Here is a 25,536-nt window from a genome sequence, read left to right as displayed (position 1 = left end):
GAGCACATTCTTATTCTAAAAATACTTATTTTTATTAATAATTTTCCATTATGCAAAAACTTTTCAATTTTCTTACCTCTGATATCATGCCCAGAAAAGGACTTGGAGCAAATGTGTTCTTATCACTGGTGTGAACAAACTTGGAATATGCCGATAACCCAGATGGTGACGACGTGGTAACAATTTCTAAATTAGATGCTGAAGGATGTCTTGTCTCATTAGAAACTATTCCATCACCTGTAGAAGGTAAGAGACGTGACATGGCCTCAACTGGTGGTGCTGCGAACTGACAAGTTGTATTATTGCATCCATTTGACTGATTAGCTTTGGTAGAAACATCAACTGCCACAACATTGTGGAAAATTACAGCTAAAGCCCAAAGTACACCGTTCTTTAACTGTAACAGACAATAATTTACATTACGTAAATAAGTTAGGACAATTTTAAATATTCCTAAATGAATATCGGGCCGACGTCCAAGGCACATTCAAATTAAACAAATCAACGCTCAAAATTAGTAAGATTTTTTTTTTTATATATACATTTAGTAAAGAGAAAAGTTTAACCACTCCCTTCTCACAGAAAATGAAAACCTTCTTTTCAGAATTGGGGGGTCCGCAAAATGTGTATGTCTAGGGAAAACTGTATATCTAAAATTTGGCGATGTTCTCTTAGCTGCAAAGGTTGAAAGGAATTTCTGATTGATCCTCACTTTCCATTCAAAAACCTTTGTAATATCACAAAAGTAAATCATTCATTTTTCATTTCTAATTTGTTCGCTCACAATACTTGCTATAAATCGCTTTCTCTATCTCAGGTAGCCTCAAAATTCCTGGAGACATTATTTCTTATTACGGAGCCGTAGAAAGGAAACGAAAGAGAAAATAATTAACATTACCTAATCACAAAAATGTCCAATTAATGATTTTTTTTATATATAGAATTTCTCTTAATTATTTTATGAAATATTCTTTATTAATAATAAAAACATACACATAATATTTCAGAAAATTCCCCTCAGCCGGTCATGGACCTGTCAGGTATATCATTAAATAAAGAATGTATTTTGTTTTTCTCTTGTTTTGTTTGGGTATTTGAGTAAAGACAAATTATTATTATTATTGTACTTCAGAAAACTGTTTTTAAGAAATTCTTTAGGAGTAGAATATCTCTGAAAACCAGCTGGATAATAATAACCCAATGGGCCAGCGAAAGTTTTGTAAACGTTTATAATAGTAGGGATTGCTGTTCTTTTGAAATATTTTAAATTCTTTATGAAAAGATATACGTACCTCATAATAATGTGAACAGTTTGTAGTTTCATTTTTGTAAGTGTAATATCTTAAAATTTTAAAAATAACATATTGGTGTAAAGAAAAAATTTCACTGCAAATTATCTTCTCAAAACAAAAAAAAATTAATGGTAAGATCGTTTATGAGGAATTTCTTGACCAAAAGAACAACAAAGCAAAAGTAATTTGTAATCATAAATAAGCACAAAATATTTTTACTTACAATGAACCCAGCAAACATTTCTAGTAGGTGCAAAAACATCTTGACAACTAAACAAAATACTTTTACACTAATGTAGTAACTCCTATATATAACATTTTCCAGAAAATATTATAATGTTTGGGATTGTTGCACTTCCATTGTGTGTGGCCGAGCGTTAATACATTTTTTTATGCTGGAAGGGCACCACCATTGTCTTCTTTCTCATGTCTAATGTTGTTCACTTAATGAGGAAAGAGCTAGGGCTATATAGACAAGTTTCTTTGAATCAAATCATCTAAGCGAGAAGTCATCCTTAATAAATTACTGTAAAATGCAAAAAAACACACATAGACGTTGCCTCTATGTGTTAGTGAGAGAAAGGTGAGTCTACATCCTGAAGGAATGCACACAAGTGTGTTTTCCCTTTCCTAGAATGTGAAGTGAACATGTAAATATTGTCATGTAATTAGTACAGAATGAAACTGAAAGTTAGTAAATAGTTCTGTTACTATCTTTTCATTAGAAGCTTTAAAACCTTAGATATTAAAAAATTTAACTCCTACACCTTCAATTTGAAATTTTGTCACTAAAGAAATTGGTTTCAAAAATATACTGGGCCTAGTGTAATGAGCTTTAGCAACTCAGAGAAAGCAAAAACCTAAAGAAAACAAGCTGAACACGAGCGAGGACTTGTATTTTCATAAGTTCGGTATGATCCACTTCTTGTTTTTGATCACCGTTACAAAAACTTTAAAAGTTTAAAATGCTAAGTATAATGATTGATTAAAATAAGGTACACAAATCAGTAGCAAGTACCCAACATTTCAATAATATGTCATTGACATCATTAAAGTAATTTGACTGCATTAAGTTTTCATTTATTTGAATTTATTAGTCACAAACCCCTTATGCAGTCTAGTTCATTCATTATAATTTTTTGTTACAATAATGATCATCTTCATAAATACTATTCCAAATGATTCTTTTGATTCTTCTTGATTATGCTCGTAATTCTGAGTAATCGCTTACACATGCACATTAAAATAGAAAAAGAAAAAGAGTTGGTTACTATTGAAATTAGAATCAGCAAGTCTTTGAATCATGAATTCGTCTTACAGAAGTCTTACGTTCGAGAGCACACTTTTTTTGGAATATGTAATGCAAAATTCAACGGAAAAATACCGAATAGGCTTCAAGTTCGACTAGATTTCCACTGGTTTTATCTCAGTTATCTATTTTTAAGGCTAAAGCTAAGACAATTACAATGGGTAGCCTTTTGTTGGAATATGTAATGCAAAATTCAACGGAAAAATACCGAAATGGCTTCAAGTTCGACTAGATTTCCACTGGTTTCGTCTCAGTCATCTATTTTTAAGATCAAAGCTAAAACAATCACAAAGGGGAGCCTTTTTTTGGAATATGTAATGCAAAATTCAACGGAAAAATACCGAATTGGCTTCAACTGCGACTAGATTTCCACTGGTTTTGTCTCAGTTATCTATTTTTAAGGGCAAAGCTAAAACAATCACAAAGGGTAGCCTTTTTTTGGAATATGTAATGCAAAATTCAACGGAAAAATACCGAATTGGCTTCAACTGCGACTAGATTTCCACTGGTTTTGTCTCAGTTATCTATTTTTAAGGCCTAAGTTAAAACAATCACAATGGGTAGCCTTTTTTTGGAATATGTAATGCAAAATTCAACGGAAAAATACCGAATTGGCTTCAACTGCGACTAGATTTCCACTGGTTTTGTCTCAGTTATCTATTTTTAAGGCCTAAGCTAAAACAATCACAAAGGGTAGCCTTTTATTGGAATATGTAATGCAAAATTCAACGGAAAAATACCAAATAGGTTTCAAGTTCTACTAGATTTCCATTGGTTTTGTCTCAGTTATCTATTTTTAAGGGCAAAGCTAAAACAATCACAAAGGGTAGCTTTTTTTTGGAATATGTAATGCAAAATTCAACGGAAAAATACCGAAATGGCTTCAAGTTCGACTAGATTTCCACTGGTTTCGTCTCAGTCATCTATTTTTAAGATCAAAGCTAAAACAATCACAAAGGGGAGCCTTTTTTTGGAATATGTAATGCAAAATTCAACGGAAAAATACCGAATTGGCTTCAACTGCGACTAGATTTCCACTGGTTTTGTCTCAGTTATCTATTTTTAAGGGCAAAGCTAAAACAATCACAAAGGGTAGCCTTTTTTGGAATATGTAATGCAAAATTCAACGGAAAAATACCGAATTGGCTTCAACTGCGACTAGATTTCCACTGGTTTTGTCTCAGTTATCTATTTTTAAGGCCCAAGTTAAAACAATCACAATGGGTAGCCTTTTTTTGGAATATGTAATGCAAAATTCAACGGAAAAATACCGAATTGGCTTCAACTGCGACTAGATTTCCACTGGCTTTGTCTCAGTTATCTATTTTTAAGGCCTAAGCTAAAACAATCACCAAGGGTAGCCTTTTATTGGAATATGTAATGCAAAATTCAACGGAAAAATACCAAATAGGTTTCAAGTTCTACTAGATTTTCACTAGTTTTGTCTCAGTTATCTATTTTAAGGCCTAAGCTAAAACAATCACAAAGGGTAGCCATTTTTTTGGAATATGTAATGCAAAATTCAACGGAAAAATACCGAATTGGCTTCAACTGCGACTAGATTTCCATTGGTTTTGTCTCAGTTATCTATTTTTAAGGGCAAAGCTAAAACAATCACAAAGGGTAGCTTTTTTTTGGAATATGTAATGCAAAATTCAACGGAAAAATACCAAATAGGCTACAAGTTCGACTAGATTTCCACTAGTTTTGTCTCAGCCATCTATTTTTAGGGCCTAAGTTAAAACAATCACAAAGGGTAGCCTTTTTTTGGAATATGTAATGCAAAATTCAACAGAAAAATACCAAATAGGCTACAAGTTCGACTAGATTTCTTCTAGTTTTGTCTCAGCCATCTATTTTTAAGGCCTAAGTTAAAACAATCATAAAGGGTAGCCTTTTTTTTGGAATATGTAATGCAAAATTCAACGGAAAAATACCAAATAGGCTACAAGTTCGACTAGATTTCCACTAGTTTTGTCTCAGCCATCTATTTTTAAGTCCTAAGTTAAAACAATCACAAAGGGGAGCCTTTTTTTGGAATATGTAATGCAAAATTCAACGGAAAAATACCGAAATGGCTTCAAGTTCGACTAGATTTCCACTGGTTTTGTCTCAGTTATCTATTTTTAAGGGCAAAGCTAAAACAATCACAAAGGGTAGCCTTTTTTTGGAATATGTAATGCAAAATTCAACGGAAAAATACCGAAATGGCTTGAAGTTCGACTAGATTTCTACTAGTTCTGTCTTAGTTATCTATTTTTAAGGCCAAAGCTGAAACAATCACAAGGGTACGTCTTTTTTGGAAAACTTAATTTAAAATTCGACGGAAAAAATACGGATTTAGTTTCCGTATCGTTTGCAAAATTGAACATTGATATAGATTACTTGTAGATTAACTTAATTCTATAACTCTGAAGAATAGACATGTCCACACTATCTAACGGCAACATAAGTAACTATTAGCTACTTAGTCCTATTCTACTCTCAACACTAACTTGGTATTAAAAATTTTAATGTGGCATAATGTCTAGTATTTTTTGCTTAAAATATGTCAAATTTTCAACTTTGAGTAATTGTGACTTCTGACTGATTGAGTAGGATGGTTGGTAGGATTCGTGAATAATGTAGATTATTCTTCCTTGTTGTTATAAAAAAGTCTAATAAGTAAGAAAGGGAAAGACAAAATTTGTACACTACACGAAAATTTAGAAGTTTTCTTTTTTCAAGCCTTTTCTTTCACAATAGTCTGATTAGAGTAGCAGTAACTGAATATTATTAAATGTATAATATTTATTTATTTGTTTCAACTTTACGTTTAGTTGTATTCATTTTTATATTTAAAAATAAGTGATTCTTCCAACTATCCTACTCCATCAGACAGAGGTCTCAAATTCTCAATTTTGAAAATTTGATATGACTGTAATATTTTCAAACAAGAAATACATTAAAATGTTAGTATTACGAGTAGAATATGCGTGTATACTTAGGAGTTATTAGTTACTTATGTTGCCGTTAGATAGTGAGGACATGTCAATTCTTTAGAGTTGCACACTTCTCTTACAATTTAAGTTAATCTACAAATACCTGCTTGAATTTTAAATTCTGCACAACTTCTCTGTTGCACCAAATATTTATTAAAATAACTATGTTTTAGACAAAGTAAATATTTCCTGCTGTGGAAGAGATATTATTAGGATTTCGACAGCCCAGAGTAAAAAAAAAGTGCTATTACTGGAGCGCACTCTCCTGGCGTTTTTTAAGAAATAAATTTGGACTGTAGACCTTTAGCAACTACTATTTTTCAGTTTAATTGACATATTTAATATTAATAAACCTTTATTGTTTGAAAATATGCGGATACTTAAGTAAGTGGGACAGTATGGATGTTTTAATACCGTCCGTTGGAGTCAACATTTTAGGAATAACAACGAAATGAAAAAGAATATACTTGTGCTGAAGTAAGAAATAAAGATCAACTTGAAGTTAGATATATACATGAAAATTTGAAGAAAAATTATAAGAAAATGAGAAGAAAATTACTGACTTCACAATGCTTTAACAAGAGTTCGAACATAACTAAATAAGATTTCGCAATCGGCATAAACTAGACAAAAATCAAAATAATGGGAATAAATTGCAGATGTAGGCGGAGCGATCTAGTTTGGAAAATATACACTAACAGCTGGAGGTCAATATATCCCAGTAGAATAAGGCAAGGTTGGTAATTTAGGCAATGACGATAAAGGATCATTAAGTAAATCAAACTTAATTCGGATCTACACTGAGAACCATATCTAAGCTACAAATATAGTAGACATAACCAGATGTCGTCAAATACTGAATGAAATTTATTCCAGAATCACCGAGTCGGCTAATATTTTAGTTAACTGAAAAGCAAGTTGAAAAAAAAAAATCTGAATGTCTTTCAGACGGCGTTTAAAGAGGGATGAACATTTTCAATGGAAAAAATGTTAATAATTTTTAAGTTAAGTCCCTGTTTTAAGAGTGGAGAAAATTTGTAAAAGATTTTTTTTAAAAAAAACCTATGAGAAGCAGTTAGTTAAAAAATTAATTTTGTACGACTGGAATCATTCATTCGCTACAGGAAAGCGTGTTTTAATTGCCACCCTATGCTCATTCACTGTCCAGGAAACAGGCAAGTTGCAGTAAATGCTCTAATCGAAACAACCTATTGTAACGAAAGTGAAGTAAAGTAGTTTTTTTCCTAGCTTATACAGTGAGCTTCTACCAGATTCCAGAACATTCTATGACAGTATAAAAAACGAAAGAGCGGCTCCAAAGAGAGACTTTATTGTGAACTTATGACGTGAAGTTATAAGTGTGTAAAAGTGAACTGTTACGACTTTCTTGAATTAGTTCAGTGAATGGTCGTGTTTTTAGTAAATGTTATTTACTGTGCTGTGCGATAAATCAGTTTGTTAACAGTTCAGCGTGTTTTATCATCTACGTTCCTGCTTATTAACAAACAATATGCGATAAGAATAGCATTATATTGTATTAACCTTGCGACGATCTTATTGTTCTAAATTCATGAAGGAAATTAAAATTTATAATTATATAATATATAATTATATCCAAACAAAAAGCTGTTTTTAAATAGCAGAGTTTTTCGAGACACTTATTTGGAGTTAGCTAAAAGTAACAGATTTGAGAGTCTCACCATAGAGAAGAATTTCTTAAATTTTAGGGACCTAATTTTAGGGCATTGAAACTTTTTGCTATTTCTTCTCCAACTGTTCTTTTTATCTGTAAAAATAGTAAACCCCCCTTTTTAAAGAAGAAAAAAAAGGAACATTTTTCTACGTTTATGAGATTCAGCAGCTTTATAGCTCAGTAGATCACTCGCTTGTTGAAATTTATATTAAAATAATCGAGTCACTCAGGAAAGGAAGTTGGGATGGTACGACTAAATCAATAGATCAATTAATTGACTTCCCGAATTCCAGTACAGAAAGAATGAAGTACATCTTTTGACCACAAGACCACACCTAAAGTACAACTTGTAGGGTCAGTTCTTTTGTACGAATACTTATCAAGTAATTAAGGTAAAGGTGGATTATAATAAAATGTTAAAGATAACGAATCATTATAAAAGTAATGCGATAATAACTAATCCTATCATTGTAAATAGTTATTAAAGATTATGCCCAAGCACTTTAGTTGCTCAAACCACAAAAATATTTCAGCACAACCAAAGCAATTTACAAAATCCTTTCACAGACTCACAGTTTTGTTAATTTTAAAAAAATTATGATTGAACTTAAATGATTTTAAAGGTGGTAAATCAAAAGAATGTTGTAATCGGAGACAACCTATTGCTACATATTAAAGTCAATACGTTTTTTTTACAGCAAGTCTTTAAAGTTGTGAAATCTTATGTAACCTGACTTTAAAATTCTGATAATGACATAGAAAACTTCTCTATCATTTATATACTCCAAACGGTTCTCGTACGGTACATCATAATTTAAATATTTTAACTTTCTCCAATTATTGTAAGAAAAAGCATTGCTAGTGTTTTTAAACATTTTATAATTTTAGTATTCACCTTGAATTTATTTTTTGACGGCACCGAATCCTAAGAAAATGTGGTGCAAAAATGCATAATACTTTATTTTCATTAAACGAAACGCATAATTTTATTTTCTTATGACTTACCACTTTTTACAGACAAGATGATTGATTTTTATTTTTAGAAATGATCAATGTAATGTCTACTGTTTCGTCCTCTTTAAATTACCCTAGAAAATTACATTAAAACTCCAAAATGACGTTCTGTAAAGTCGTACTATTAATGACCTAATATTCTTCAAACTGGAAATGTTTGTGAGGCACTAAACACTGAAAGATAAATTGTTAGGATCGTATAATATACTAAAACGGCACTAAAGGATATTCTTTGGGATAATCACCTTTCCTTACTTTATTGTAACTTTTGCTTTTAGCTCTAGTAACTACAATAAATTCCGCCCTTTTAGAGGTCCAGGATTATCTACACCGATTTCCAAGAGGACTATATGCTAGAGGAATTAAATATAAACCAGGGATTGTAGTGCAATCTTTTAGAGATTCATTGAAGTTTCTTCTCTTTCTATTATAGTCTTCTCTCTAAGAAGACCGAAAACTGCGGTACATCCTGTAATATTTTATTTGTTCCATCTTGTCTTAGAAGGTATACGAGCATGTTTAGACGGCTGGGCACTCAGCGCAATCCAAGACAGCCCTCGCAACCATTTACCACCGGGACTACTTGGAGGTCGGCTGTTTGACCATCCAAAGTTAGTGGGATAATCTTGGAAGACGTATGCTGGCCCTAAGTAACTGATTTTACAGCCCAAAAACTCCAAGGGCCGCAGGTAGAATGGTTTCTTTTAATCGGTTGCCTAGGTCTCTGCTACAAGGGCTATGTTATCTCGCCCGACTACCTCCTCGAAGTCTTCCACATCGATCCAAATTTAGGTTGGCAGCAGCCTAAACTTGAGATCTAATTCCTAAATACTAGTCCGCCTTTTCACTTCGTTATCCATTTCAGTTATGGAAATCGTGGGACTTGAGCATGCTCTGCTTGGGTTTACTTCCTTTGGAACTTAGTGTGCTATTTATCCAACCTTCAGAGGCGCTGCTTTCTGTTCATGGAGTGTTTATATTTATGTATTTCCATACCATGAGTGTTTATGAAATAAAATACAAATTACACCAATTCCAGTTTTAAGTTATGGAGCAACCATAGAATAGAATTCCGAACTACTGAGTTGGCGCTAAATCGTGAATCTGTTTTTTATTTTTCTCCTTTTAAAAAGAGTACTAGAAAATGGGATTACGTTCATTATGATAAGACATTAAAGGTGGAAAGGGAGCCGTAAATGATAAATAGGAATCTCTGTAAATAAACAACTAATTTACTTTCATTTCTAGTTGCCTAATTCTACAACCAATTACAATATAGAATCCAAACGATAAGATTAAGGATAAGGAAGCAAAATAAAAGCAGTTAACAAAAGATTCATTAGAACTTCAAGTTGTATAAACTAACAGCGCAAGTGGGGGGGTTAATAACATTGATAGGTGGCGAGTATTCTAACCTCCTTTACCCCAGACAAGCTGTCAACAGAAGTACTTCGACTACCTTGTTGATAAGTGCTTGGTTTACTACAGCTTCATTTAGTACAAACCCTTAACCGACAACTCGAGGGAAGGCAAGTTTATTTCATTAATTTATTTTTTAAACTTAAATTGTTAGTAGTTACAGTTTCAAGTGCGTGATGAGAATGTGTTTTTGTTTATTTGTATTTTTCACCAATTTTCACTATGAGCATTCTAAAATGGACCAAAAAAAAAAGCATTTTATTAAAACTTTATTAAAATTTTTTATTAAATTTGGAATGGTTGGTTTTTCTATGAGCCTCAGTAGATTAACCACATAACTAATATACCAACTTTTCGAAATTGAACACAATTTTTTCTGCGCTCACGGTTTTTTCAACACCGAGTGATTTCTCACTTTTATTTTAAATATTTATCTGGAAAAAAATGAATTTTAGAATTAGGTTCTGTGGCCATTTCTTTTAGCAACAACCATTTCGTGCTCTGTTATTGTAGAGATTAATAATAAAAGTGAATAATACTAAAATTCCGAATAGAAAGAAAAGCGGTGATAACTTTTGTCAATTTCATGAACATCAGTTTTCCTTAACTTTTATTCAATTATCTTTTTCATTGTTTTAAGGGAGTATTATAGTTCTCTGCGACCAACGTAAGTCTATTGAATTCCCTAACTACTTGGAAACAACCTAGGAACTTCAGGAATATTCTAGGACGAGCTGGGAGCAGGAAGTCAGGGATTGTCACTCCCTATGTCTTTCATTTCCTATGCTTTCCCTAAGTATTCTTAGAATGACTCCCTTTGCCCTCCTCTCAACCATAATATGAAGAGGATTATCTCAATCCCTCAGTGCTTTAAACTATTTCTAGGAATAGTTGCCCATAGGGGATGGATACTTTAGTTAGATGGAGATAAGAATTTCCCTTTTACGAGTAAACGATCTACTATTATACAACCTGCTACTTTTTTTTAGAATCTTTTTGCCATAAAAATTATTGTGAACTAATTTAAATTAGTTTTTAGTAATTTTCTATTGCTGATTGTTTTATAAAATGACTTTAACAATCTTGAATATGAATTTCGACAAAATATTGGAGCATGAAGTATAAGTCATAAAAAATAAATTATTTAACTGTTATACTTAATTGCAAACATAAGTTTTGCAATTTTGTTTGTACTTACTTTCTCTTGATTGCGATTAGAAAGATTGTGATTGAAAAGGTTTTGGGTTTGAATGATAAATAAAAGGAAAAGACTCTTTTTTCAGAGAGAATGGTCTCTTACAACTCAACTTGTGGCTAGAATTTTGCCGAACGGCTATTGCAGCTCACAAAACTGTCGTGAACGTTTCAAATTTTTAAAATTCAATTCTCATTTAAAACGAAAAATGCTTCTTTTGAGGCTCGAGAAAAAAAAAAAAAATTCTTATCTGACATTTTTCTCATTACGCACTTTTTGTAATAAAATTTTCTTGTGACCTAATATTTTCTACTAATAGATAATTACTTCAATGTTTTTAGTCACACATTCACTGTAAAAAAAGTGTTTTTAAAGTGAATTTTTCCTTGATAAATCGTTTAATTTTTAAGCATAGTCTGTTGATCTGAAACATTGACTTGATTTGTCTTCTGATGTTTTTTTTTGGCACTCGGTGCGTCGTGAAACATTGTTTAATCCAGCGTAAGTAATGGATTAAGTGAAGCACCACGACAGCCGGAGCGGATAAAGAACATCAACGCTAATATGTATTATGGTATACTAGGTTCATTCCCGGTCACTAGGCCTTGGATTTTATTTTAATGGAATATGAGAATTTAACAGTAAAGTATGTTTGCTAGTCACCTCCGTCCATGACACCAATTTGGTAGTTGGACGTAAAGCCTGCCTGAAAAAGTAGGCATTACTTTATTTTTTAATTGAATAAGTGGATTAACATCAAGTGCAGAGATAACATTACTATTAATTTTCGTCCGCTCTGCGAATGGGTTATTCGTTTGGTAAATTTTTCACTTTTTTTTTTTTAGAGATTATCAACTTAACACCTGGACTTATAACTTTTAATAATTTATCCAAGAAAGTTTGTTTTAAAGCTGTTCTGGTGAAAAGTTGTAGAAAAGAGATTCTTCCGAGTCATTAAGTTTGTAATGTAAGGTTTTTTGCAAACTTTACTATGTCAATTAGAATTAAATATGTTTCTAGAAAATTTGAGAAAAGTAATAGATAGCTATCGTGAGTAAGTACATACTCCAGATTTTTTTTTATTATGCTTATTTAACAATTGAATGAAATTGATTAAAGTTAGACAAGTTGATGTTAAAAATAAATGAAATCAAGGTTATTTAATGTTCGATAACATGTTCAAAACATAAAATTAAAACCAGGTAAACTGTAATTGTTTTAAAACTTTTCTGTAAAACTTCTAAGTGATGATTATTGTTAAGGGTAGATAATATTTCATGATTGTCATTGAACTTTCTGCAATTGAACTAAAACCAAACTGTACAGAAAACTGTACTTTCTTTATAAAAGAAGAAAAAAAATAAGTAACAGTTACTGTTTTTATTTTCTTATTTCATGTTAGTAACCTAAGTATTGTGAGTTAATCCTGCAGGGCAGAAATTAAGTAATCTTATTGGATGTGCTCACCAACCGGAATTATTTCAAAAGTATCACTATTAAGCAAAATAATTGAAACACTTCACTTCTAAGGAAATCCTGTATCATTATTTACAGCCTTGACATACTAATTATTTTTCTCAAAATAAGATTTCAATTTTTTTGAATGTGCTGTTAAATAATATTGTTTTGTAATTGTGTGTAACATAAAATTTCATTTTATTTGAGTTTTTAGACTAGTCCCCTAAAAATTAAGGCTATAATAATGAACTGTTTAGCTTAGAAAACAACTAATATTTATAAAAAAACAGTTCTAAGAAATGTTTACTTATAAACCTTGATATTTGCATCCAGAGCAAGTTTTGTAAATGTTTTACAACAGAATTTTTTTTAACTTTACTTACTTCTTAAAAAATTGTCAAATTTTTAATGTAATTAAAAAAGAAAAGTTTCCAAGAATCTCGTGTAGTCACGAAATCAGTGGTGTAAGTGGTTTCCTATACATTAAATGGTATTTAATGTTATCACAAAAGTTGTAGAGCATAAAATTCTCAACAAATTTGGTTCTATGCAATTTTGGTTCATACAATCAACGCGCGAAGAGTGAGAGGCAATTTCTAAGCGCAAATCACTATCAACGCTTCGTTGTAGATTTCAGTTATATAATCCATGTTTATTTTTAAATTTTCCTTTTTTATTCTATGGATAATGCATTCAGCCAGGAACGATTTATATTACTCCGATAATTCTGTTGGTGGTAAAGGATACCAGGAACCGGTGTGAGAGAATATCAAGATTATCATTGTTTATAAAAAATGAATGTTTCTCAGATGTAATAACACATAATACAATGATTTAAATGTTAATTGTAATGAAAATAAATTCAATAAAGAATAAATAACGCTTTATTATTACATAGATTATTTAAAATGCTTTCTACGAGTTATAACGCTTATTTATTCATTTCATATATAAAGTTGGGTAAAAAAATAAATATTTTAATTTTAAGTTTTGTATAATAGTGCATTTTTAAATTTACAAATGAAACCATCATTAATAAGAGTAAATTAATTACAGAAACTAGAAATATACTAAAAAAAAATAGCAAAATTTAAAATAATTCCCTTAAAAACGCCACAAAAATACGAATTTTGTATCCGGGTAACATAAGGCTGTAGGAGCTAAGTGTAGAATTACGGTAAAGTGGAGTGGGAGAATTTCAAGGTATTATCAGCCAATCAGAAAGAAGTACAGTAGCCATATGTGGTGTAGATAGGCACTCAATTCGTATTGGCTGATGTTTTCCTTTTTACAGCCACTCCCATCACACACAGATTCGGCACAAAACCTTCCGTACCATTATGTTCTATATGTTCAAAAGTTGCATTTTACCTTGTTTTGTGACGGGAATTTGAAGTATTCTTAAAAAGGGAGTAATGAGAATTTTTTTTTTTTTTTTTGTAACAGATGGACAAATGGTGCGACAAAGTGGCGTTGGTAACCGGAGGAAATTCTGGAATTGGCTTGGCAACTGTGGAACTTTTACTTGACCGTCACTTGAAAGTGATAGCCATCGATAAATACTTGGATAAATTGGAGGTACTTAAGGAATATTTAGTTATTAACCTCAGTTTTAATTTTATGCTCTATCTGTCAATCATTCTTTTTATTATACATCTCAAGACCAACTCAATATAATAGCGATGCAGGCGCTTCGATAGCCAAGAAGTTAGAGATGAGGCCCACCAATCTAAGTAGTTTTGAGTTACTGAGTTCGATTCCCGGTCTTGGTCTTGGATTTGAAGTAATGGTTAATAATAGTATTCATTGTAAAGTACGTTTCCTAGTTGCCTTTGCCCACTTAATTTGGTGTTGGATGTAAAGCCCGCATGGATAATTGGCTTTATTTTACTTTTATAGCAGAGATGCCCATTTAAATTAAAGCAAAATATTGCCTCCATGCGCATTTAAACTTAAGAAACTGGAGTGAGCATTCATACCTTTCTCTCTTTACTTAATACATTACTATTTTTTTGGTTTTTGTTTTTTGTAATCTTAATCGTGCTAACTCATTAATTTTCTAACAAATTCAAACTCCGACGTTTTTAAAAAACTATTTCATTCTGACTAAAATTTATTGATTTAACTGTGTTGTAAAGTAAGATAATTCTTTACGCCTCCATAGAAAAAAAAGTAATAATTGGGCGTCCTTGACCTTCTATACACTTAAGAAACCATTTCTTGATCCTTTTAAGAAGATGTCAGTACCGCTTACTTTCTCAGATGACGTTGTTTACTTTCTCTGTCCCTATATTGAACTCAGTATGGACCCATTCCAACCTATTTGCCCTGCATTTCTTCGGTATAAGTTGCAAGATTATAGTTGTTAAACAAAAAGAGACAACTAATAATTAAAAATCTATGTCTCAATTGAAATTAAAAAGAATTCTCTTTTTTAAACCAAACATTTTAAAAGGATATTTTTAAATTATGTATGTTTTGCTATCTAAAGTTGTACAGAAAAATAAAATATAAATAGTCGTCTACTGGAAGTTGTCAATTCTATTTTTTCTTAGACTTTGCAAAAAGACGATCAAAATATTGAAAAAGGAAAAAGTAAAAAATTATTTCCAATTAAAGCAGACCTATGTAAAGAAGAAGAAGTGACCAAAGCATTTCAATGGATAGAAAATAATTTAGGAGAAATTAATTTGCTTGTCAACAATGCTGGAATGGGTGGTATCACAAGTCTACTAGGTAACTAGGTATATTACTTATTTTGTTGAATGTTTTTATGATGCTTTGTGGATTAGTTCGAACCAGTTATTATTTTTAAGTTCTTAATTTCACATATTTGTGTAGGCCTGAAATATTTCTCAATGTTCTTTACTTGTTGCAACGGTAAGTGACGTTTTTGCTTACCTAGAAAGACTTTTTTCTTTTGATTAAGGCACATCAACATCTGTCATTGGTGCCCGCAGCTTGTTTCCCTTGCCTGCCTACGGGCAGTATTCTCTCGTTGCAGATAACACTGCCCATCCCTGGGCAATGAGCTGTAATAAGCTTCTGGGAAGAGAAAAAAAATTAAGGGCCAGTAGCCTGGATTCGAACACGGAATAAAGAAGTTATTGTATTGAGTATTAATTGTCCCCAGTGGCTTCATCGATTTTCTTTTAATCATTCGGGTTTTTTTTGGGGGGGGTGGAAGCAGGGAATACAATTTTAGATTCCATCTAAAGTGCATTATCAGAATAATGCACTGTTTCATCATCTTTGTACACAACGAATAACATCTTTACTAGTACTACAAGTTTGAAGAAATTCGATTAAATCGAAATGCAGTTTCACAGAATGGTAAATGTGGCAATTTTGATGCATTCTATCGAATTGGCCAGCACCGATTTTCTTTAATTGTAAATTGATAATTGATAACATACTGTTTCACATTATTACTTCTTGTATAATTTTTTGGAAAAATAGGATTTAGAAATTTCTGTGGAGTCCTAGAGCTGTGTTTTTTTTGGCTATCCTTCAGGATTCAAGGAGAGAGCCGTTAGCAAATCGCTTACTTCCTTGCAAAGTGTAATTCCAAACATAATTCCCAGAAACCTTCATTTTAAACGGTGCCCCAGCTCTTTTAAGTTTAATTTTAAAATTTCAATAGTTATATAAACTTAAAAGTTGTTTGGTTACTTACAGTTGCAAAATAAATAAACAAATTAAATTAAATTATAAAAGTTGTTTGAATGTTTCTTGGAATAATTTTGTACCCCGTAAGTTTTTTGACTTTATCAAATTACCAATCGGAAGCCAACTGGAAGTATCACCTTAATGAATTGATTTTTTAGTCATTCTCATGAACGGCTCCAATATTTTTCTTTAGATTTTGTTATACTCATTGCTTACATGTTACTCTACAACGTTAATTGAAACATTTCCTCAGGAGAGCCAATGAATAATGGCACGGCTTCATCCAGCTGTATAATCGTACTGGCTCAATTGAATTTTTAAAAATGTCGTTTAACCTAGTGCCCTTTATTCAATGAATTTTCCAGTGTTTATCTATTCGTTTTGAAAACAGTCCCACCTTTAAAATTTTCTATACACCTTTGCCACTTGTATGCCAATTAAAAATTTTATTTGTCAACTTTTGGCTGGTGATTCTTATGCAAAACGAAAAGGGCAGCCGTCCTCTGAAGTTTCTATATCTATATTTAGGCTATTCGCTTGAAATGTCATAATTAAAGCTCAGATTGGGAAGATAACATTCCACTACAATGGCTTTTTGCGTATTCTGTAATTATATGGACAGCCACTGCATGGGTTTTTCATTTGAAATTGATTGTAACATACGGCAAACATTTAGTACGTATGATAAGAAACTTTTTCTCAGAGAATATTGATTTTAGAAGGATTCTAAAGGAGCTTTAATGTCCTGCCTTCTTCAACAATATGTTTTTACGGTGATCATACACAACTAACTTCACTAAGTTTCACGTCAATAATAACTTAAACATTATTTATCACTTTAATATAAAATTAAATCAGTTTTTGATTGACCATGGAATTTATTTAGGGGTTCTAATACATACATGTTTCCCCACACAAAAAGAAAAGTTCTGTTATTTTAAACTGATAATATATTGAATGCATCATATTTTGTAAATTTTTGAAATCTAAAGACCATTTTTCTGGTCGATCTTTGATATTTAAATAAAAGAAATTTGTGTTTACTCACACCAGATTTTTTAATATTTTTTATTTTTGTTTAGATAGCACTCCAGAAGAGTGGAAGTTAATGTTGGGTGTAAATGTGGTTGCTTTTGGATTATGTATAACGGAAACTGTCAAATTAATGAGAAAAACTAAAACAAGCAATGGAATCATCATTAATATTACTAGGTAAAAGAAGAAAGTTTTTTAAGTTGTTTACCTGAGATTTTTATTTTTTGTATTTTTAAACAGCGCCTAAGTAGTTTCCTAATATTTTCATGAACATATTGCAAAATATGACAACTCATTCATGAAATATATTGGCAAATATGTTTTTACAAATTTAAAACACGAAAACAATTCACGAAGTGACATTATTACTTAAAGCGGTACAAAGGAACAATTTTATTTTGTTGTGCAATGAATTATTGTGCAAAAAAAAAAAAACTGTCTTGTAAGGTTTGTAATTGTAATTACTGTTATCATTTCAGTAATCTGTCACATTTCGTCCCAGATTATCCACCATTTCATTTCTATTCAGCGACTAAACATGCTGCCAAAGCCCTAGTAGAAGGATTTAGACAAGAATTTCTAAGTTTAGAAATACCAATCAGGATTACCGTAAGTTTTAATTGGTATTTACACATCCTAGATCAGCAACTTCTTTATTTGAAATTATAGGCACATCTAAAGAGGTCATTTACCTCTCAGTGCTATTTAGTAGTGTGTGTGTGTGTGTGTGTGTGTTCGTTCTTACTGAAAAACAAACGATAACATTTTGTACGGTTATTCCTGTTGTAGTCCGATCAAATTAGGCAAAAAAGGGATAAATCTCGGAACGGAAGATAATAATTTAAAAAATATTTTTGTTTTGGCATTTTATTAGTTGGCTCAAAAGTCTCACAGAAGCTCTTGTACGCGTCACCGGAAATCAGTGGACAAAGGTCACGAAAATCGTTTTTCTGTAAATATCTTATTTCCTTTGCTCTAAATATTATAATAAAATAATATAATATTAGAAATAGGCAATATAGGTCAATATATACTATATAGGCCGGCTAAGTAGAGGTTTAGAAAAAAAGTAAAATACAAAATCATCATTAATTTTGATGACAGGAAATTCCATCAAAGCGTACATTTTACTGGTCAGCCTTTTTTGGGTTGAAGTAGTTCAGAAAATAAGGAAAAATACAAACTTTTTCTTAGTTTTGCTGGAATTTCCATAATTTCTGTGTCGAACATTGTACTTTTATTCCAAGCATATATTATACACTTTAGGTCGGCTGGTTTTGAATGTAGAGATTTAGAAAATAAGGAAAAATACAAAATCTTTCTTAGTTTTTTTTGGAATTTCCTTAATTTCTGTTTCTAACAAAATTTCTTGAAGTCACTTAATATCAACTGAACTTTCATGTTTAAAGGAAACCTTGAAATATATAATAAATGAAAGTCATATGCGTGTTAACAACTGATTCTTTTCAAGACTTTGAATTTCCAAAAATGTCATTTTTAATATAATCTATCCCTACAACCTTGTTCGAACTTGAATAAATCAATAATTTCCAAACACTCGTCATTAAAATAATCACGTAACATGAACTGATCACTAAAGAAAAATGAGGACGATATGATTATGTCATCAATATGAATGACATGAATTTCAACAGCGATGGTGATCTTGTCAAAATAAGCGCGAGCTTTCCTAGAATTTAGAACATACAGGTTACTTTCTAATTTCGAAATCACCTCACTTATTAAAAATTATTGTCGGGAGGGAATTAGTTAAGTGCTTGAGTGTGTCGACAAGTAGTAACAAGGGAGATCCCCAGTTCAAGACTCACGCGTGGCTACTCTTTTTTTTTTATTTTGTTTAATTAAAGGTGATAATGAAGTCTTCCTCCCTTCATTCACAACACCCATTAGTGTATTTTTTTCTCTACCATTTTGGTTTTATTGAATAAATTTTAGTATTTTTATTATTATTAAATCAGGTAATTTAGTGTTGAAATTTGGAAATATAACTTGACCCAGAAGGGTATTTTCAGTTTTTTCAATTTTCTCCTAAACAGAGCGCTGCTGTATTCCTTGTAAACTAACTTCATTTATGAACTTTATTTGACTATTGGTTTGACACTATGTTTTGTCAAAATTAAGTTTAGAAGCGTTTCGAAGAGGATGTGGTATTTAGCTCTTTCTCACCTGTAAAGAACGTAAAAATTCAGTGCAGCGCTTTTTCTGTCTATCAAAAGTTACGTATTTATTAGTTCGTTCTTCCTTTTTTTCTCTTATAAACTTACCGAGGCTTACATTCCTGTTTAAAGAAAAACAATTTCCAGATCTGTTTTTTGAATTCAATGCAAAAATTTTCTTTTAACTTGGTTTTCAAACATCAGTTGCTATTGCGAGAGAATTTATTTTAAGGTGGAAGGTCCTCTCCTTTGCGAAATTGAGGAGTATTTAGTTGAGATTTGTCATCAAGAACATTTTTTGTCAATCACTCTACGAATTTTGTAATAAGATACAAGTCGTTGACTGTATCACTCACCTTTTTTTTAAATAATAATTTTTCGTTACTATTAAGTCTGCAATTGCAAAATATGAGTTCTTGTTCAATTCAATTTATCGTCAGCCTTTTTTTATTTATAAATATGCGAATATTAATTGGAGATTTATTTGCTAATTTCAGAGTGTAAGTCCTGGATTTGTAAAAACGGGAATAATTCGTTCGTCGCTTGGAAAGAACGTAGAAAAGCACCTGTATGAGAACTATCCAAGTATATGTCCTCAGGAAATAGCGTCTGCTATTGAATATATCCTTAGCACACCTCCAGATGTTACGGTAATATAAAAAAATGTTTACTCAATTAAAAATAATTTCAATCGCATCAGTGGCATATGTCTGGTGATCTTGACATCCCTGTGACAATTTCACTACAAACACTTCTGACCCAACGATCTGCTGAAGGAGTTTTTGTGTAACTGTTGGGTTTTTAGTGAACTCACAAATCCCAGTTTATCAACTCACACATACTCATTCACTTTTAATAAATATACTTTTTGCGGATGCGTACATTGTTTAAAAAAATATGTAAGAAAATAAAATTATCACAATAAAAAAAGTAAAATTTAGAAACGCAAAAAACTGTTAAGATTGCTACCACAGAAATTTACTAGATAAGATGTTTATGCTACTTTAGATAAGATGTTTTGAAACAAAATACTTCATTTTGTTCGTATATTAATTTATTTTGATCTTTTTCGAAAGTATTGAGTAAGCGTTTCTCAATACGAATTATTTACAAAATGAACATTACAATTTTATAAAGCTAGTTTTATTTTCTTTAGTACTAAAATTAATACGTAACAATTTTTTTTTTTTTCCTTAGATAAGAGAGATCGCAATTGGCCCAACAGGTTCAAAAAATTAAACACCGGGAGAACTTTTCTTGTTAGAAAAGCTTAATACAAAAAGAAGTGAAAATCTCTTCTTTTTAAATATTAATCTTGTTTTTCACGAGATGTACACTTGCTGGAAAATAACCAGCAATGAATTTTCTTCAAAGACATGAGTACAGGAATCATAATGGGTAAGAACAACGGAATGTAGACAGCATATCTGTAAAAGAATTTGAGTTACTTATAAAATTGTGGTAAAACATCATTACCTTAAGCATCATACTTTTTGATTTTAATAAAATAAGTATGTATTAATTTTGTAAAAAAAGAACAATAATATAATTAGGATTTTGTTATTATATAAAGTGTTCCTACATTTATTGTGCAACAACTAAGTTCAAAGAATGATTTGTTTAAAATTACTCTAAAAGTACTTGTAGATTTATTTTAATGCACATCTTGATCAAATGTAAATAAAGAAAAATTAGTATTATTATTTATATTTTTTTAAACACTTACCATTAAAACTAAATAAAGAAAAAAATAAATGATTGCACTGAACTTGATTTCACAAATAGTTAATATTACTTTTTATTGTTATACATACTTTTGATCATCTGGAAAATAAAGTAGTGCTAGAAGTGATGGGTCGCTGAAAGCTTTTTCAGAAGCACTAAAAGCTATTTTTGAAAACTGTAACGCTTCTTTGAGTTTGCCTTGTTTTAAAAACATCGTAGCTTTATTAACGTGAATTACTGCTTCATTGATTGCTCCAGCAACATCTTCATTTATTACTATATTGCTTATCTCTCCCAGTAGTTTAGATAATGACTAAAATTAATAAAAATTTAATTAAGCTACTTTGTTACCAGCAAAGGGAAAGGGATTGGGTAATACTCAACTTCTTTTACTGCATAATTTAAAAGTATCGACAAATTCTAATTTTAGAAATCTCGCAAAAAAAAACCGTTGTGTACGCATTAGGATTAACTTATACCGGAGAATCGTTTCCCCCACCCCTGAAAATGAAATTAACCAAATATAAATCACGCTCGAACTTAACGGCTGTAAGCCTGCAACATCAATTATTTTGTGCAAATACGCTCATTGAAATTGATATTCAAGAGATAAGTGAAATAGTTTAGAAACAAATATCTCACTAATTAAATATTTTACGATTATCTCATAATTGTCATTATTATGTTATCTTTGTTTGTACATATACGAATAATAATAATTTTTTTTTTTTTTTTTTTTGCGCATCAACAGCTGAGGTTATTAGCGCCCGGAGCTTTTTCCAGTGCACTGCCGGCCTCCGGACAGTGTTCTCTCGTTACAGACAACACTGTCCATCACCGGACAGTGAGCTGTAAGAAGCTCCTAGGAAGAGAAAATCTAAGGGTCAGCTGCTGGATTCGAACCCGAGACCTCCGCGTGGGAGTCCAGTATGCTAACCGCATAGCTAATCCCTTCCCTAATAATTATTATTATTACTAAAACAATATTAATTAATTCTATTTGAATTCTTCCTGCAAAAATTTTTTGTAGTGGGTCCAAATTTGTGATTTTATAATGATAAGAGAATGTTTTGCACCAGATTTGTCTTTAAGGACACAAAAACCGATTGAAACGGCACACAATGTTCACTGTTTAAATAAGGGGAATAAATAATGTGTAATGCAATAGATTGTTTACTAGTATACCTGTAATGTCAAAGATGCTGTAGTAATTTGTTCAATAGTCCTCATTCTAAATAGGCCATCCAATTCCCAGCTTCTTAATAAAGGTCCTTTGATGTTATTTAACTTTACGCTTGGTATATCTATCTAAAATAAAAAATATATTTTTTTAAAAGTTAAAACTTGAAATGTTACAATAAAACAAAAGAATAGGTGCTAAACAAACCTTATCTCTAACTCGTAGAAGAATCTGAAACTGTGAAGTAAAAACAGCCAATATATGTTTAGAATCTGGAATTATATCTGAGTGATTGTCACAGTTACTTGGTGTAGGATTCAATATCTGGACAGCCCCCCACTGAGGGGATATCATTGAATTTAGTCGTTCACCTTTATCAGAAACAAAGCTTAAGGGAGCCATATGACAACTGGCTACATACAGAATCATGTGAACTGATGGGCTTTTAGATATTCCTAGAAAAGTGAACTAATTTAATACCTCTTTTTTTTTTTATCTTTAAAGTTAAAATAAAATAAATAATTAATACCTGAACCTAACTTCTTTTCAAGAGGAGTTATAATATGCGGTAACTGGGAATAACTTAGTAACCAATTAGATCCTTCCTTTTTTGGATTTTCTCCAAGATCAATTAGATACAACCACTGAGATTTAATTTGATGTTCACTGACTTCGGATATTTGGTCAAATAAAGGCTGTACGTATTCTAAAAAATCATTGTAGTATAATCACAAAATAAGTAGAGCAAAATCATTTTAAAAAGAACACTTATAGAACTTTTTTTTATGAAAAGCAACTAGTACAGTTTTAATTTCACTGCACAATATATATTATGAGATTAAATAAAAAATCTCGTAAGAAATTTTAAAAATATTACGAATTAATAAAGTCACTTACTTTTTATATCATTTTTCACATCCCAAGTTAGTTTAAGAAGTTCGGGGTCGCTATTAATAACTGTAAAAACTACGTCATAACTTAAGGATGCTCTCAATCTATTTGATTCCTTACTATGGTTACTTAACGTTTCTGGAGTTAGTATTGATGAAATTTTGTTTTGAAGAAAGCTGTCTTGCAATATTTCTTTTAATACAGATCCCAATAAATCAGGGTCTAACAAACAGAAAAAAGAAAAGGATGTAAATGTATAACAATATAAGCAGCAATACAGTCCAACTATAAATATAGTCTATAAAACTACTACATCTTGCCATAAGCAAATCATAGTACGGTATAAAAGTAAAGAGATAATTCTCAACCTATCATCTTTATTTAAAGGGAAAAAAACACCAAAGTACACTTACATGTTTCTTTTTTAAAATAAATAATCCGCTTATTCGAAATTAATACATCTACATCTTGAGCCAAACGAGTTAATTCGATCAATAGTAGATCACCATCTTTCGGATGTAAAGATATTGTCTCTTCTACAATATCAGAAGTGATATTATCTAAATCAATCTTCAAAGGTCTAAACTGAATTGAGAAGGCACCTGTAAACAAACGCTCCAGTAATAAATTCTAAACATAAAAAAAAAAAAAAATAGGGCACATCCCTGACAGGATATTAGCCTGAATGAGACTGGTTGGTAGGAATTACATCATTTTGTTAAAAAGAGATGGTTTTTAACAGTTGTAACTGTTTATCCCAACTACTTTCTGCCATTTGACAGCGAAGGACACTAAGAGAAATCTGTTTCTAACTGCTTTGCAAATCCAACATCTCTGAAGCTAGATCGATTGTAAGAACCCACTATATTTCATGTTTATCGAACCTATACTTTCTATACCTCAGACATTTTAATTTTTAATATCTTCTAGGCGTATCTCAATAATTTTGTCTAATCATCTAAAAGTTAAAAGACCCAAAAGAATTCACTTTCAATCATCTGTCAGACCACATTAAAGATCTGAACAGATTCATTGTCAAGTAATGTTCAGAGTATGAGCATGCTCGAAGAGCAGAAAGGATGTTCACATCAGTCTCAATTCCAGCGATTCATAATTATCTATGGCAGCACAATGAACATGTCCAACCAAGTACTTTTCTAATGGCGTACTTGGATGAAAATGAGGAGTACAAATAAAAAATAAAAGAGAAAGAGGTTTTGTTCCCCTTGACAGCCCTGCTTACTAACTTAACAGCAGAACTTATACTGAAAATCAACAATAAAACAATGCACTCAGATACCTGCAGGAGTAGTTGATGTCAGTAAATAATTGACTTTAACTAACCCCAGTTAAACCCTTATTCATTACACACATATGCAAAATTCTTTCACAATTAACGCATCAAACTGATCGTAGTTACGATTTGTAGGTACTCCTCACGCAAATGAATTGATCTGTTAGTGTCGAATCGAGGCTAATGCTTGATTAAAAAAAATTAATTCAGCAAGACTTCCGAATATTTCCTCTTTAAATTAAAATAACTAAGTAAAAAAAAATGCTATTTTTTTCATTTGGGCATTACATCCAACTACCTATCAGTTATTGCATTGTACGGAGACTGATAGCAAACATATTTTACATTAATATTTCACTCAAATACGATTTAAAGGTCAACTTAAAATCCTTGTTCATATCCACTACACCAGTCCCACTCGTGCTATAGTAATTTATGCTACATAAACTTGACAAAAAAAAAGAAAATTAAGCGGAAAAACTTACGTAAACCAATTAAAATATCTTCTAAACTTTGCATTATAAAGTTAGTTCTAGTAGGAAACTCTGAATATACATAAATGGTCATGCCAATATTCACTGACAAAGGGTCCAATCTATGTATTTCATCATAAGGAAGAGTAGCTCTATGTACCTCCGTGGTTTTCCACCAAAGAGGAATTCCAATTACAATAAGCATAACAGCAAACGAAATAGCTGCCCACATTTTATGTGCATCTGAAAATGACAGCTAGTTATGAAATGTTAAAATCCTTAATTTAAAGAAGAAAATAATCGCTATTTTACCTAATTTCTCAGTGTTTAAGTCCATTGATGTACATGAATCGTTGGATTCTCCTTTGACAGCCATAGTTGAGGAGCAATATAAGAAATAAAAATAGTTACAATTATTGCTTACCAACAATAATTCATGATTCTAACCACGATTCATTTAAGTGAGAATTTTCAAGTTGTAACAAATGAAAACAGTTCTTCACTACAACGTACAGTTTTCATACCGAGCATTTAAACCATCACCAGAATAGTAAAATAGGGCACGTTTACTCCAATGGAAATGGCATATTAGTAGAATTCAATACCAATATAGATCTCCTACACTGTAATCTGTACATTCTTAACCTGCCATACACGACTGTTACATCAATTATATGTTATAACCTTCCAAATTTCATTTCATTTCATTCGTCTATCGATCAAGTTATTTT

General features: G+C 31.3%; 3 protein-coding genes across 3 annotated transcripts in view; 1 reads left to right on the top strand and 2 right to left on the bottom strand.

Moving 5' to 3' along the window:
- Window positions 1-500, bottom strand: part of LOC141453088 (uncharacterized) — a 53,313-nt gene extending 52,813 nt beyond the window's left edge. Inside the window, exon 1 of the mRNA XM_074125829.1 lies at window positions 77-500. Within this exon, the coding sequence (XP_073981930.1) occupies window positions 77-487 (411 nt within the window). The 5' untranslated portion in view covers window positions 488-500. The remainder of the gene's footprint in view (window positions 1-76) is intronic.
- Window positions 501-9,656: 9,156 nt separating this feature from the next.
- On the top strand, window positions 9,657-20,527 carry LOC141453060 (dehydrogenase/reductase SDR family member 11-like). The gene is made up of 7 exons (XM_074125792.1): window positions 9,657-9,818; window positions 13,808-13,939; window positions 14,917-15,097; window positions 17,113-17,242; window positions 17,545-17,674; window positions 19,740-19,892; window positions 20,440-20,527. Exons 2-7 carry the CDS (start codon window positions 13,808-13,810, stop codon window positions 20,479-20,481), a joined length of 768 nt encoding a protein of 255 aa, XP_073981893.1. The 5' UTR covers window positions 9,657-9,818; the 3' UTR covers window positions 20,482-20,527.
- On the bottom strand, window positions 20,066-25,476 carry PIG-S (phosphatidylinositol glycan anchor biosynthesis class S). The gene is made up of 9 exons (XM_074125788.1): window positions 25,118-25,476; window positions 24,818-25,048; window positions 23,452-23,640; window positions 23,045-23,260; window positions 22,677-22,853; window positions 22,355-22,602; window positions 22,153-22,275; window positions 21,057-21,280; window positions 20,066-20,669 (listed from the first exon to the last, which is right to left on the bottom strand). The coding sequence occupies exons 1-9, from the start codon at window positions 25,179-25,181 to the stop codon at window positions 20,552-20,554; spliced, it is 1,590 nt and encodes a 529-aa protein (XP_073981889.1). The 5' UTR covers window positions 25,182-25,476; the 3' UTR covers window positions 20,066-20,551.
- Window positions 25,477-25,536: the final 60 nt, after the last annotated feature.

The sequence above is a fragment of the Rhodnius prolixus genome, unplaced genomic scaffold (genome assembly GCF_049639745.1).
Source record: "Rhodnius prolixus isolate KJV_2025 unplaced genomic scaffold, Rpr scaffold_3, whole genome shotgun sequence".
Lineage (NCBI taxonomy): Eukaryota > Metazoa > Arthropoda > Insecta > Hemiptera > Reduviidae > Rhodnius > Rhodnius prolixus.
The sequence above is the reverse complement of the archived record's forward strand: the minus strand, read 5'-3'. Positions and strand labels throughout refer to the sequence as shown.

What these genes read in the sequence shown, in the direction of transcription:
- LOC141453060 (XM_074125792.1), top strand. Translation starts at nt 13,808, where the DNA reads ATGGACAAATGGTGCGACAAAGTGGCGTTGGTAACCGGAGGAAATTCT. An exon ending in AATACTTGGATAAATTGGAG is followed by an intron (nt 13,940 to 14,916) that starts GTACTTAAGGAA and finishes ATTTTTTCTTAG; the next exon opens with ACTTTGCAAAAAGACGATCA. An exon ending in GCACACCTCCAGATGTTACG is followed by an intron (nt 19,893 to 20,439) that starts GTAATATAAAAA and finishes TTTTTTCCTTAG; the next exon opens with ATAAGAGAGATCGCAATTGG.
- PIG-S (XM_074125788.1), bottom strand. Translation starts at nt 25,181, where the DNA reads ATGGCTGTCAAAGGAGAATCCAACGATTCATGTACATCAATGGACTTA. An exon ending in TTATTTTAAAAAAGAAACAT is followed by an intron (nt 23,261 to 23,451) that starts GTAAGTGTACTT and finishes TCTGTTTGTTAG; the next exon opens with ACCCTGATTTATTGGGATCT. An exon ending in TGTGAAAAATGATATAAAAA is followed by an intron (nt 22,854 to 23,044) that starts GTAAGTGACTTT and finishes ATGATTTTTTAG; the next exon opens with AATACGTACAGCCTTTATTT.